The sequence below is a fragment of the Triticum aestivum genome, chromosome 3D (genome assembly GCF_018294505.1).
Source record: "Triticum aestivum cultivar Chinese Spring chromosome 3D, IWGSC CS RefSeq v2.1, whole genome shotgun sequence".
In the NCBI taxonomy this organism is placed as follows: Eukaryota; Viridiplantae; Streptophyta; class Magnoliopsida; order Poales; family Poaceae; genus Triticum; species Triticum aestivum.
In genome coordinates, this window is record NC_057802.1 from 17,729,865 (window position 1) to 17,745,153 (window position 15,289).

At 45.4% G+C, this 15,289-nt stretch overlaps 1 protein-coding gene across 1 annotated transcript; it reads right to left on the bottom strand.

The window, feature by feature from the left end:
• Positions 1-12,780: 12,780 nt before the first annotated feature.
• Positions 12,781-14,476, bottom strand: LOC123076952 (flavonoid O-methyltransferase-like protein Os11g0303600). The gene is made up of 2 exons (XM_044499123.1): positions 13,638-14,476; positions 12,781-13,415 (listed from the first exon to the last, which is right to left on the bottom strand). Exons 1-2 carry the CDS (start codon positions 14,433-14,435, stop codon positions 13,119-13,121), a joined length of 1,095 nt encoding a protein of 364 aa, XP_044355058.1. The 5' UTR covers positions 14,436-14,476; the 3' UTR covers positions 12,781-13,118.
• Positions 14,477-15,289: the final 813 nt, after the last annotated feature.

Here is a 15,289-nt window from a genome sequence, read left to right on the forward strand (position 1 = left end):
ATTGTGAGCTCGTCGTTCTCTCTGTCTGGAACAAACGTCCCTTGCTGCGCTGCATCGATATAGTGCTGAAGCCTCTTGACTGGTATTCTCAAAAGCTTGTCCGTCCAAACGCACCTCCCTGATACAGGGTCCAATTTTCCGCCAGCCCCGAAGAACCAAGTCCGGCAACGGTCTGGCCAGTTCATTGTCTGTGGTTCGATCCCTTTATCAAGCAGATCATTCTCAGCCTTGGCCCACTTAGGCCGGGCTTTGAGGTAGCCACCTGACCCCGTACGATGGTGAAGCTTCTTCTTCGCAGCATTCTTCTTGTTTGTCGCTGACATCTTCTTACTCTTTTCCGATGTCTTGTGGGCCACAAGTGCGGGCCAGTGATCTCTGATCTTCTCATACCGGCCGATGAATTCTGGTGTCTCTTCTTTGTCGACAAATGTTTTCAGCTCATTCTTCCACCTCCTGAATAGGTCTGCCATCTTCTTAAGAGCATGAGACTTGATTAATTGCTCTTTAACTGGCTTCTCCGGATCCTCCTCTGGCGGTAGGGTGAAATTTGCCTTTAGCTCAGTCCAAAGATCATCTTTCTGCATATCATTGACATAAGACACCTCAGGGTCTTCCTTCTTAGGCTTATACCATTGGCGGAAGCTGATCGGGATCTTGTCCCTAACAAGAACCCCACACTGAGCAGCAAATGCTTCCTTTGTCCGGATGGGTTCAATCGGTAGGCCATCACGCGCGATTGCTGTGATCTCAAACCTTTCATCCGAGCGCAACTTTCTCTTCGGGCCTCGTCTCTTTACCGAAGTTGTGCTCGATCCGGAGGGCTAGAAAAAAGAAGAAAGACGAGAGTTAATTAATATGTGTACATACCAAAACAATGAATGCATCAATTAGCTAGTCAGCACAGGCTTAACTAATATATTTACCTGGCCAGACTCTGTTCGGTCACCGGAGCCGTCACCACGGGCTCCTTCTTGCACCAGCATTGGGTCACTAGAGCCATCATAATCATGTCTTTCCTCCTCCACTCTTCGATTACCGTAGCCTGCTTCTTCACCCTGTTCTTCCAGACCATCATTGTCGTTCTGATACGACAAGATATCACCTCCGGCTAAGATTATGTCCCCCAACACCTCTTCTGCTTCCTCGTCTCGTCCGTGCTCCATTGTTTTTGCAAATATTAACATGGCAATTATTACACAAACATGACAGCAAGTGGATATATTAGTGCAAACGTAGACCTAGCTTATTCCGGGTTTGGGGTGGCCTCGGCAACGCTTCAAGGGTAGGGGTGCGGCGGGAGGGGGTAGGAGACCGACATCGTTTTTTTCTAGGGTTTGGGTGTCCTCGAGAGTTTTGGTCGAGCGAGAGGGCCGGGGGGGGGGGGTGCTCCCGTGGTATAAGTTATGACGGTCAAGAGGGGGTATATATATCGACCGCCCATCATGTCGAAGTTATTTTGGAATGGAGTTCCCGATAAAAATTAAGAAGAGGAAGTAGAAGATAAAAAAAAGTGGAGAAGAAGAAAAAAAGGAGAAGAAGAAGGAATAGAGGAGAAGAAGAAAAAATAGACTCTATTTTTTCTTCTTCTGCTCTATTCCTTCTTCTTCTCCTCTTATTTTTCTTCTTAATCCTCTTCTTAGTTCATTCCTTCTTCCTTTCTTCCTAGCTAGATATATACAACTTTTCTAAAAAATGTTATCGGGGAGGGGGTATCGACCTCCCCTCATGTTGAAATTATCGGGGAGGGGGTATATCGACCCCCACCCCCCTCATCATGCATATATAGCTACCACATACATATATACATTGAAAAAAAATTACATATATACAACAAAAACATTAATACACATATGAACAAAAAAATACATATATGAACAAAAACATGTTGTGAACAAAAAAAAATAATGTAACAAATCTAATAAGAAATTAATCTAATAAAAAACATGCTCTGAACTTACATATAGCCGCATACATACAAATATACATTATATATATATGAACAAAAAATTAATCTAATACAAAATAAAAACAGAGCCGGACCGGCGCGGCGGCTCACAGCGGGGGCGTCTGGCGATGGCGACGGCGGGGGAGGCGAGGGCGCCGGCGCGCGGGGGCAGGCCGCGGGAAGGGGCTCGGGCGCGGGGCAGGGGCCGGCGCGGCGACGGCGTGGTCGGGGACAGGGGCGGCGCGGCAACGGAGTCAGAGGCAGGGGCGGCGCGGCGACGGCGTCGGAGGCAGGGCGGCGCGGCGACGACGTCGGAGGCAGGGGCGGCGCGGCGACGGCGTCGGAGGCAGGGCGATGACGGCGACGGCGACGAGGAGCAGCGCTGGGGTGTCGGGCACGAACTGACGGTGAAGTTGTGAAATTTCACAAGTGCAGCTTATATACAAAGAGCATTGGTACCGGTTGGTGGCACCAACCGGGACCAATGCTACCTTTAGTCCCGGTTGGTGCCACCAACCGGGACCAAAGGCCTCTTTTCAGCAGCCCAAAGGGCGGGAAGCGGCGGCCTTTGGTCCCGGTTGGTGGCACCAACCGGGACTAAAGGGGGGGGCATTGGTTCCGGTTGGTGCCACCAACCGGGACCAAAGGCACCCTTTAGTTCCGGTTGGTGCCACCAACCGGGACGGAAAGCCTTGCACAACGGCGTGGTGGTGGGAGTTTAGTCCCACCTCGCTAGCTGAGAGAGCCGCACCTGTTTATAAGGTGCGGTGCGCCTGAGCTGTCGAGCTCCTCTCTAAAGCAGGCTTACGGGCCTAACCTCTCTGTACATGCCTGTGGGCCTACTGGGCCTTCTGCGGACCGTGGTGGCCCAGTAGGTGGCATAATTTTTATTTTTTGACTTTTTTTGTTTTGTTTTTTTCTTTATTTATTTTGTTTTGTTTCTACTTACAACAAAAAACTTATTTATTTTATTTTATTTTGTTTCTAATTACTTATTTATTTTACTTTATGATAATTCTTTTTTTATTCAAGTTTCTAACAAAAAAAGTTCTTTATGAAAATTATTTTTGCTTTCAATGATTTTGAACAGAAAATACTTCGATAATTTTAGTTTCATAAATTTTATTTATGTTATTAAAGTTTATTTTATTTTGTTTCTACTTATATATTTTATTAAAGTTTATATTATTTTGTTTCTAATTACTTATTTATTTTATTTGTTATTTTTCATGCACCATTTTTCATGCATTTACTGATTATTTTGAGCTATAAGACCCTAAAATTGAAAAGCATTTCAAATGAACTCTGAAAAGGTTAAAAGTTGGCATGGTATCATCATTTCATCCACATAGCATGTGCAAGAAAGTTGAGAGGGTTACGGCCAAAACTGGATGCACTTCGTGTAGAAAACGGACAGTGGTATCATACTCCTCTGTTACAAAGTTGGCATGGTATCATCATAATAGTTGCGGGAGAAAGTCTTCACTTTTTCTTCGCTTGTGTCATTTGCTTATTGCGCCGTAACCATGGATAATCTTTATCGTTTATCAGGATGCTTGGGTCAGCCTTGACTTTGAAGGGAGGAATTTCATGAAACTTTTCATAATCTTCAGACATGTCTGTCTTGCCCTCCACTCCCACAATGTCCCTTTTTCCTGAAAGAACTATGTGGCGCTTTGGCTCATCGTATGATGTATTCGCTTCCTTATCTTTTCTTTTTCTCGGTCTGGTAGACATGTCCTTCACATAGATAACCTGTGCCACATCATTGGCTAGGACGAACGGTTCGTCAGTGTACCCAAGATTGTTCAGATCCACTATTGTCATTCCGTACTGTGGGTCTACCTGTACCCCGCCTCCTGACAGATTGACCCATTTGCACATAAACAAAGGGACCTTAAAATCATGTCCGTAGTCAAGTTCCCATATGTCCATTATGTAACCATAATATGTGTCCTTTCCCCTCTTGGTTGCTGCATCAAAGCGGACACCGCTGTTTTGGTTGGTGCTCTTTTGATCTTGGGCGATCGTGTAAAATGTATTCCCATTTATCTTGTATCCTTTGTAAGTCAATATAGTCGAAGATGGTCCCCTGGACAACGAGTACAACTCATCACAAATAGTGGTGTCACCTCTGAGACATGTTTCCAACCAACTGCTGAAAGTCCTGATGTGTTCACATGTAATCCAGTCGTCACACTGCTCCGGGTGTTTGGAGCGCAGACTGTTCTTGTGTTCATCGACATACGGGGTCACCAAGGTAGAGTTCTGTAGAACTGTGTAGTGTGCTTGAGACCAAGAATGCCCGTCCCTGCATATTATTGAGTCCGCTCCTAGCGTGCCTTTTCCAGTCAGTCTCCCCTCATACCGCGATTTAGGGAGACCTATCTTCTTAAGGCCAGGAATGAAGTCAACACAAAACCCAATGACATCCTCTGTTTGATGGCCCATGGAGATGCTTCCTTCTGGCCTAGCGCGGTTACGGACATATTTCTTGAGGACTCCCATGAACCTCTCAAAGGGGAACATATTGTGTAGAAATACGGGCCCCAGAATGACAATCTCGTCGACTAGATGAACTAGGACATGCGTCATGATATTAAAGAAGGATGGTGGGAACACCAGCTCGAAACTGACAAGACATTGCGCCACATCACTCCTTAGCCTTGGTATGATTTCTGGATCGATCACCTTTTGAGAGATTGCATTGAGGAATGCACATAGCTTCACAATGGCTAATCGGACGTTTTCCGGTAGAAGCCCCCTCGATGCAACCGGAAGCAGTTGCGTCATAATCACGTGGCAGTCATGAGACTTTAGGTTCTGGAACTTTTTCTCTGGCATATTTATTATTCCCTTTATATTCGACGAGAAGCCAGTCGGGACCTTCATACTGAGCAGGCATTCAAAGAAGATTTCTTTCTCTTTTTTCGTAAGAGCGTAGCTGGCAGGACCTTCATACTGCTTTGGAGGCATGCCGTCTTTTTCGTGCAAACGTTGCAGGTCCTCCCGTGCCTCAGGTGTATCTTTTGTCTTCCCATACACGCCCAAGAAGCCTAGCAGGTTCACGCAAAGGTTCTTCGTCACGTGCATCACGTCGATTGAAGAGCGGACCTCTAGGTCTTTCTAGTAGGGTAGGTCCCAAAATATAGATTTCTTCTTACACATGGGTGCGTGTCCCTCAGCGTCATTCGGAATAGCTAGTCCGCCGGGACCCTTTCCAAAGATTACGTGTAAATCATTGACCATAGCAAGTACGTGATCACCGGTACGCATGGCGGGCTTCTTCCGGTGATCTGCCTCGCCTTTGAAATGCTTGCCTTTCTTTCGACATTGATGGTTGGTCAGAAGAAATCAACGATGGCCCAGGTACACATTCTTCCTGCATTTGTCCAGGTATATACTTTCAGTGTCATCTAAACAGTGCATGCATGCGTGGTATCCCTTGTTTGTCTGTCCTGAAAGGTTACTGAGAGCAGGCCAATCGTTGATGGTTACAAACAGCAACGTGTGCAGGTTAAATTCCTCATGTTTGTGCTCATCCCACGTACGTACACCGTTTCCATTCCACAGCTGTAAAAGTTCTTCAACTAATGGCCTTAGGTACACATCAATGTCGTTGCCGGGTTGCTTAGGGCCATGGATGAGAACTGGCATCATAATGAACTTCCGCTTCATGCACATCCAAGGAGGAAGGTTATACATACATAGAGTCACGGGCCAGGTGTTGTGATTGCTGCTCTGCTCCCGGAAAGGATTAATGCCATTCGCGCTTAAACCAAACCATACGTTCCTTGGGTCAGCTGCAAACTCAGCCCAGTACTTTCTCTCGATTTTTCTCCACTGCGACCCGTCAGCGGGTGCTCTCAACTTCCCGTCTTTCTTACGGTCCTCACTGTGCCATCGCATCAACTTGGCATGCTCTTCGTTTCTGAACAGACGTTTCAACCATGGTATTATAGGAGCATACCACATCACCTTCGCAGGAACCCTCTTCCTGGGGGGCTCGCCGTCAACATCACCAGGGTCATCTCGTCTGATCTTATACTGCAATGCACCGCATACTGGGCATGCGTTCAGATCCTTGTACGCACCGCGGTAGAGGATGTAGTCATTAGGGCATGCATGTATCTTCCGCACCTCCAATCCTAGAGGGCATACGACCTTCTTTGCTGCGTATGTACTGTCGGGCAATTCGTTATCCTTTGGAAGCTTCTTCTTCAATATTTTCAATAGCTTCTCAAATCCTTTGTCAGGCACAGCATTCTCTGCCTTCCACTGCAGCAATTCCAGTACGGTACCGAGCTTTGTGTTGCCATCTTCGCAATTGGGGTACAACCCTTTTTTGTGATCCTCTAACATGCGATCGAACTTCAGCTTCTCCTTTTGACTTTCGCATTGCGTCCTTGCATCGACAATGACCCGGCGGAGATCATCATCATCGGGCACTGTTTCCTCTTAATCTTCAGCAGCTTCCCCCGTTGCAGCATCATTGGGCACATCATCTGGTTCCTCTTGATCTTCAGCGGCTGCCACCGTTGCAGCATCACCGTATTCAGGGGGCACATAGTTGTCATTGTCCTCTTCTTCTTCGCCGTCTTCCATCATAACCCCTATTTCTCCGTGCCTCGTCCAAACATTATAGTGTGGCATGAAACCCTTGTAAAGCAGGTGGGTGTGAAGGATTTTCCGGTCAGAGTAAGACTTCGTATTCCCACATTTAGGGCATGGACAACACATAAAACCATTCTGCTTGTTTGCCTCAGCCACTTCGAGAAAATCATGCACGCCCTTAATGTACTCGGAGGTGTGTCTGTCACCGTACATCCATTGCCGGTTCATCTGCGTGCATTATATATAATTAAGTGTGTCAAAAACCATTACAGAACATCATGAATAGATAATTAAGTGACCAAATTAATAGAAGTTCATCATCACATTAAAACCAAAGTACATACATAGTTCTCATCTAACAACATATAGCTCTCCAGAGCATCTAATTAATTAAACCATACGTTGAAACTATGTAAAACATTTCAATGCGAAAACAAATGCGATCATAATCGCAACCAAGGTAACAATTGATCCAACGGCATAATGATACCAAGCCTCGGTATGAATGGCATATTTTCTAATCTTTCTAATCTTCAAGCGCATTGCATCCATCTTGATCTTGTGATCATCGACGACATCCGCAACATGCAACTCCAATATCATATTCTCCTCCTCAATTTTTTTTTATTTTTTCCTTCAAGAAATTGTTTTCTTCTTCAACTAAATTTAACCTCTCGACAATAGGGTCGGTTGGAATTTCCGGTTCACATACCTCCTAGATAAATAAAATCTATGTCACGTTGGTCGGCATAATTTCCATCAACAATAAATGAACCAATAGTTATAAAGATAATATATACCACATCCGAATCATAGACAGGACGAGGACCGACGGGGGCCGATACCAAAACCATCGCACTATATAATAACAAGCAATAAAATAGTAAGAAAATTAGACAAGTATCTATATAAAGTAAGAATTTTTTTCTTTCAGAAAGAAGATAAGAACAAGAGGCTCACCACGGTGGTGCCAGAGATGAGATCGGCGCGGGCGATCGACGGCGGTGAAGACGAGAATGGGACGTGACGGGCCGCTAAACCTAGACAAATCTCGAGGAAAATGGAGCTTTGAGGTCGAGCTTCGAGAGGAGAAAGCTTAACTAGTGTGGATCGGGCATTTTATCGAACACCTCATGTGCATAGGAGGTGAGCTAGAGCACCACAAAGCCCTCCCCTCGCCGGCCAGAGAAAAACAGAGCACTGGAGTGCTCTGCTCGCGGGCGAGGGGTATATATAGGCACCTCATTAGTCCCGGTTCGTGGCTTGAACCGGGACTAAAAGGCAGCCTGTGGTCCCGGTTCAAGCCACCAACCGGGACCAATAGTGGTGGGCCAGGAGCGAGGCCCATTGGTCCCGGTTTGTCCCACCAACCGGGACCAAAGGGGCCAGACGAACCGGGACCAATGCCCCCACGAGGCCCGGCAGGCCCCTGGCCTCACGAACCGGGACCAGTACCCCCATTGGTCCCGGTTCTGGACTGAACCGGGACTAATGGGCTGACCCGGCCTGAACCAAAGCACTCTTTTCTAATAGTGGTGTGTTCTTCCAAAGATGTTCTGCAGGACAATATCTCTGCTTAAATGAGCCACTTAGAACACATTAAGATATACATCAACCTGCCATGCAGATTAGGAGAGTATTGCATCTTCATGGAGTGGTATTGTTGATAGTAAGGATACTCTCCTCTCAGTTGACCAACAGTTTGTCTTCCACATCTAATTCATAGGATCTCCGATCACAAAGAATAGGTTACCACTGTGAACAACTCATATTGTGGGTCTCATACCAATCTCCCTCGATGCATTATCTATCACATTACGTGATAGACCCTTAGTAAAAGGATCTGCCAGATTTTTAGACGTTTGGATATAATCCAATGCAATAACTCCGGAGTTTCTCATTTTTCTGACAGACTTTAACCTTCTCTGAACGTGTCTTGATGACTTCATGTTATCCTTTCAGCTGCTCACTTTCATGATCACAGTTTTATTGTCGCAGTTCATAAGGATACCCGGTACAGGTTTCTCAACAACCGGCAAGTCATTCAAGAGCCGGCGAAGCCAATCTGCTTCGACCGTAGCTGTATCTAGTGCCGTGAGTTCTGCTTCCATTGTTGACCTCGTTAAGATGGTCTGCTTGCAAGACTTCCAAGAAACAGCGCCACCTCCATGAGTGAATACATATCCGCTCGTGGCCGTTATCTTATCAGCATCTGAGATCCAATTTGAGTCACTATACCCTTCAAGCACCTTTGGGTGCCCAGTGTAGTGAATTCCATAATTAGCAGTGCCTTTCAAATAACGCAAAACTCTTTCTAGAGCTTTCCAATGCACATCTCCTGGTTTTGAGACAAACCGACTCAGTTTGCTAACAACAAAAGAGATGTCAGGTCTTGTAGCACTGGCTAAGTACATAAGCGAGCCAATAATCTGAGAATATTTCAATTGATCTCTAGCAATTCTTCGATTCTTTCGAAGTGGCACGCTAGCATCATATGGTGTTGGAGAAGGCTTGCAGTCACTATAGCCAAAGCGACTCAAGATCTTTTCCACATAGTGAGATTGAAGCAATGTAATCCCACCATCATCGTTTCTCAACAACTTGATGTTCAAAATGACATCAGCCACTCCTAAATCCTTCATCTCCAAACAGCGAGATAGGAAATCCTTGACCTCCTTAATAACATTCAGATTTGTTCCGAAAATCAATATGTCATCAACATACAAGCAAAGGATAACTCCCTCGCCCCCACCATGGCGATAGTACACACACATTTGTCAGCTTCGTTTACAACAAAGCCTGTAGCTATTAAAGTTCTTTCAAACTTCTCATGCCACTGTTTGGGTGCTTGCTTGAGTCCATACAAAGACTTCAGCAACTTGCACACTTTTCCTTCCTGACCATCTATTACAAACCCATCTGGTTGTTCCATATAAATTTCCTCGTCCATCTCTCCATTTAGGAAAGCAGTCTTAACATCCATTTGATGAACGAGAAGACCATGTGAGGCAGCTAGTGAAACTAGAACTCGAATAGTGGTCAGTCGAGCCACAGGTGAGTAAGTATCAACGAAGTCTTCACCTTCCTTTTGGGTATAACCCTTAGCCACGAGCCAAGCCTTGTACTTTACAATAGTACCATCAGGCCTAAGCTTCTTCTTGAATACCCATTTGCATCCTATAGGTTTGCACCCATAAGGACGATCAGTGAACTCCCAAGTTTCATTCGGCAAGATGGAATCCATCTCACTACGAACCGCTTCCTTCCAGTAGTCAGAATCTTCAGATGCATAGGCCTCTGAAATAGAACTGGGAGTATCATCTATGAGATACACAAGAAAATCATCACCAAAGGACTTTGCAGTCCTCTGTCTCTTGCTCCTGGTAGGAACTTCATTGTCCTCCTCCATAGAACTTTCAAAGTGTTCCATTGAAATGGCAGGTTCGGTAATTGTAACTGGTTCCTGATTCGATGAACTAGGCATCTCCTGATTAGATGAGGTAGCCATATCCTTCATGGGAAAGATATCTTCAAAGAAAGTCGCATCATTCGACTCCATGATCGTACCGACATGCATGTCAGGTACCTCAGATTTTACAACCAAGAATCTATAGCCAAAGCTATGAAAAGCATATCCAAGGAAAACACAATCCACAGTCTTTGGTCCAAGCTTCCGCTTCTTTGGAATTGGAACATTGACTTTCGCCAAACAATCCCATGTTCGTAGATAAGAGAGTTTTAACCTTTTCTTCTCCCATTCCTTGAATGGAGTTATTTCTTTGTTCTTTGTGGGAACTCGGTTTAGGACATGACATGCTGTCAATATCGCCTCCCCCCAGCATGCCTTGGAGAGACCCGATGTGTCTAACATGGCGTTAACCAAATCAGTTAGAGTACGGTTCTTTCGTTCGGCCACCCCATTTGACTGAGGTGAATAGGGAGGCGGCCTCTCATGGATTATACCATGTTCCGCACAAAAAGCATCAAATTCATTGGAAAAATACTCTCCACCACGGTCGGACCTAAGCCTCCTGATTTTTCGATCAAGTTGGTTTTCCACTTCAGCTTTATAGATCTTGAAAAAGTTCAAAGCCTCATCCTTAGATCTCAGAAGATACAAACGACAGTATCTAGTGGAGTCGTCAATTAACGTCATGAAATATTTCTTTCCACCTTTTGTTAAAACACCATTCATTTCACATAGATCTGAATGTATGAGTTCTAGTGGTGCAAGGTTTCTCGTTTCCCCAGTCGTGTGAGACTTACGAGGTTGCTTAGCTTGCGCACACACTTGACACTTGGATCCCTTGACAGTGGTGAAACTAGGGATTAAGTTCAACTTCGCTAGTCGCGACATGCAACCAAAGTTAACATGACAAAGACGTGAATACCACACATTTGATTCACTATTGTTGCAAATATGATTAACAACTTTATTGCAAACGTCTGATAAGGATAAACGAAACAGGCCTCCTGACTCATAACCTTTACCAACAAAGGTTCCATACTTGGATATTACAAATTTATTCGACTCAAAAACAAGCTTGTAGCCATCTCTACACAGAAGAGATCCGCTAACAAGAGAGTGGACATAATGTACGTTCTTCAGCCGCACGATCTCAGTGCCAGCATCCGAGACCCTAAACTTGGCCGCCTCTCTGAGAGGAGCGAGGCGAGGCGCGGCGGAGGAGGAGCGCGCGTGGATGTCCCTCTTGTTTCCATGCTCGTACAAGTGGGGAAAGAACCTCCCTTATAAAAAGATCCAACTCCCTCTAAACTAGCAATGTGGAACTAAACTTTAGTTTCAGCTCTTGCCTTGCACGAATGGGCTGCGTGGGCCTCTAGGATTTATTAGGAATTTCTGAAACTGCTACTGGGCTAGGCCCAAAATAGACAAAATTCCAGCAGGCGATGTCACCAGATGTACCATGCTGCTGACGTGAATAATTCCGCTTTGGGCAGTTCACAGACTGTACCTTCAATTCTGCCCAAGATTTCCATTATTACGGATCCCGACCGGTCTTGGGCCACTGCCCTGTTCATCTCATCGGCAAAATCCAACTCAGCCCAAATTTTCTTTGCACGGGAGCAAGTGAATAAGCAGTGATGTATATCTTCCATTCCAACTTTGCATATAGGGCACTATGCACTTAGGGGGATGTGTCAGTCTGCTAGAAAACTTTCCAGATAAAATGCTTAACTTTTCCAGGTATACAAGGGCGCCATGCCGATTTCCAAATCGGATTAATTTGCATACAACCTTGGCCATCTTGTCGCAACCATTGATTCCCGGAGTGGCGTTCGAACTCTACACGGTAAGCTGATTTTACAGCGAAAGTCCCTGATCTAGTTGCTCGCCACGCCGCAAAATCATCCAATAGCTCCACCTGAAGTGGTATCTGCATTATTCTGCGGACATCAACTGGTGAAAAACTGATGCAATTAGATCAGCATCCCACGCTCATCGTCAATGGAAGCCATCGATCATCGGCAGAGATTATACTGGTCAACTATTTTTTTCCAGAATTGTTTGATTTTTCTAGTATTTTTCTGATTTACTATTCACAACGTCCGGCACAGGTGCCCTTATTTATTTCTTATAGCACACACCACTACTTTGTTTATGTATTTTCTGAACTATACAATTAATAAGGGAGAAAAAAAGTGGAATAATGAAAATGAAAGAAGAAGAAAACAGCAGAATAATACTCATTATACTGGTGTCACCTATGGTGAGATATACCTTTTCCTTTTGTTGATCTGGTCATGAAAAGCTTTTTTCCATAGGCTCCTCGTAGTCAACAGGAACGTCTCCTTTCACTAAACGCGCATCGTCGAAAATCCTGAAATAAGTCAAGGATAAATGCAAGCACCAGGACCTTACCTTGGTGGGCTGGGGAAACCACTATCCACCTAACCATCCAATCACAGATTGGTTCGCGTAATGGAAAGCTGTTGCAACAATGGAAGAGCAGCAGATCAGAGGGAATGGGGGATATGGCCAGGAGGGTTGCGTCGGTTTGACGGTGGTGGTTATCTGGGAAAAAACTTGTGCTTTCCCAAAATCAAGCAGCAAATGTGTAGCCGCACCCAAGAAAAATACCAAACCTTGTTCAAAAAATATATACTAAACAAAAAATATTTTTGGATATTAGCATGACAAACATATACGAAATCTCTCCCGTTGCACCATTCGTAGACAAGGTTATAGGCATATACCATAATGCAAAATAAACTTAATGTCTCAGCTTGTTGGAACACACAAACATGCCACGTACATAGCACACACCGAGTGTCCCAACACTTCTTGAAACTAATTAACACAGACACAGGCACAGACACACACACATACAAACACATGCACGCGCAGATTATTTTGTGACCAGGCACTTAACGCGCTTCAGCTACTAATTTTCTCCATTGTGCTTTGCTTTAGAAAGTATGGCACTGACGCCCTTATATAGTAGTTTTTTTTTGCGGGTGCCTTATTTAGTAGTTATAGCACACCACTACTTTATGGATACCAAAGGGTCGCCATCACATCATTTGCAGCACAACCTTATGGATAGACCTCGATGACACCTCGAACTCCAAGTTTCTTGACAATTTTGTAGTCGCTAAACCCTGCTTTCGCAAAGATGGAACTCCAGTCATTTTCATCCCGCTGTCGTCCCCTGGTATATACCATCATTGCCATATCCATCAGCAGTTGGGTTTCGAACATCTGTCCTAAAGAAGAGTCAACCACAATGTCTATGATAATCACTTTTCCTCCAGCTTCTCGGGAAGGAATGGCCTTCTTGCATTGGGCTAGGATATTGATGCAGTCCTCGTCACCCCAGAAGTGTAGAACAAGCTGACATGGCAAAATATATATGCGGTTAAGCAGTGTGTAATAAGAAGACATAAAATTTATGCACTCAGTGTAATTATGCATTACTATTGGTAGTTTTCATTTAAATATAAAGGATACATCAAAAGAATGTACATACTAGTGATACAAACTCTCGACTTTAATGAGGTATAGAATCACGAGCGCTAAAAAGGTATAACATTGTGGAGACAAACCAGTTTGTACCTTTAGCATTACAGCTTGAGCAGGTGGGATGGAATGGAACATGTCACCGGCAACATAGTTAACGGAACCATCGCTCGAAGCTTTATCAACCACCTTTGGAAGGTCCAACACATTGCACTTTATATGCGGGTAGGCCTTAACGATGGACCTGGCAGTCGTCCCATCACCACCACAACAGTCTGTGAGCGACTGCAAGCCACTGAATAGGCCATGACATTCCCGCAATATTGTACCAATTCCCATATGGTCATGGGCAGCTAAAGCTTCATTGAACAACTTGTCACACTCTGGGTCGAGGACCGCCATACTCTCCTCGAAGAGTGCCGCGCCGTGCACTTCCTCGAATGGTGACGGCACGGGCTGCGCGGTATCCTTCTTGAACCAGTCGGCTAGCCCCATGGCCGCCTCCATGTAATGCCGGGAGGTCACGGCAAGCACAAGAGCCGTCTGACTAGCATCGCCGTCGATGCGTACACCATCCACGAGGAGGTAGGACAATGGGACGAGGCTGTAGATCCCAACCTCGTTTGACGCCAGCACCCCCGTCGTGGACAGCAGCCGCAAGAGACGGCTGAGGAACGGCGCCTTGGATGGTGGGAGGGACAGCGTGGTGACCAGGTCCGGCAACGACGCGGCACCGCCGAGACGATGGATCGCGGTAGGGATGCCGAGCTGGATGGCGCAACTGAGCGCCATTGGTGTGAGGTAGCTGAGGCTGTGGCGCCAAAGGTCAGCCTGCGCCTGGATTAGCTCGGCGTCGGTAGGGATTGTCATCGTCTGGGAAGACTTGGCAGCCATTGCTTTCTCTATCTCTTGCTATGAGGCTGGTGTTGTGTTTGTGTGGATTACTTACCTAGCTTGGGCGGTTTATATAGCAACTATTTTTGCTACGGCTACAGAAATTAACACTGATTTAATTATTCACTCGTGGAACTCGAGTTGCGCTGTGCTCGTCGACATTTCTTACCCACACTGCTCAAAAGCTGTGAGCGAGGAGCTGTTTGTCGCAGGACAGGACTATACGCGTCCACATGCCACGTTACGCACACTGCTCAGGAGCAAAGCGGCTCTGTTTGTTGATGGACAGATGATAGCACCAAGATTCCTTTCCACTATACTGCCAGGGAGATAATTAGTTTCATGGACAGCTCATTAATTACTGGCTTTAATGCAATGTGCTCCCAAGGTACACTTGGTCTGTACTCTGTCTATGGAGTATGGATCGAGATCGAATAATTTGTTGGTGAAAAAAAAAGATGACGTGGAGGGCTTGCATATATTTGATGTGGAGGTTTGCATGTGGTAGAAAGTGAAATATAAATGAAATGCACATGGTTGATGAAGTGGAGGGTTTGCATGTGCTGAGAATGGATAAACTAGTTAAACCATCTCTAGCAGATCATGTAAAAAGGTCACCCGCCAAAATAACCGCCGGTCTATGTGTTGAGGACGTTTTTTCCGCCCCGAATAGATCCCGCAAAATCGTCCGTCCTTTAATTTTTTTGCGGAACTTGCATATTCCGAGCCATTTTCTCTATATCTACGAGATTGGGGCAATTTTTACATGGACCTGAAAATAATGAAACAGTTGGTGGGAGGGAACTTTCAGCTCCCGCCATGGTCTTTTCCTAACGCGACCTCACCCAAACGCC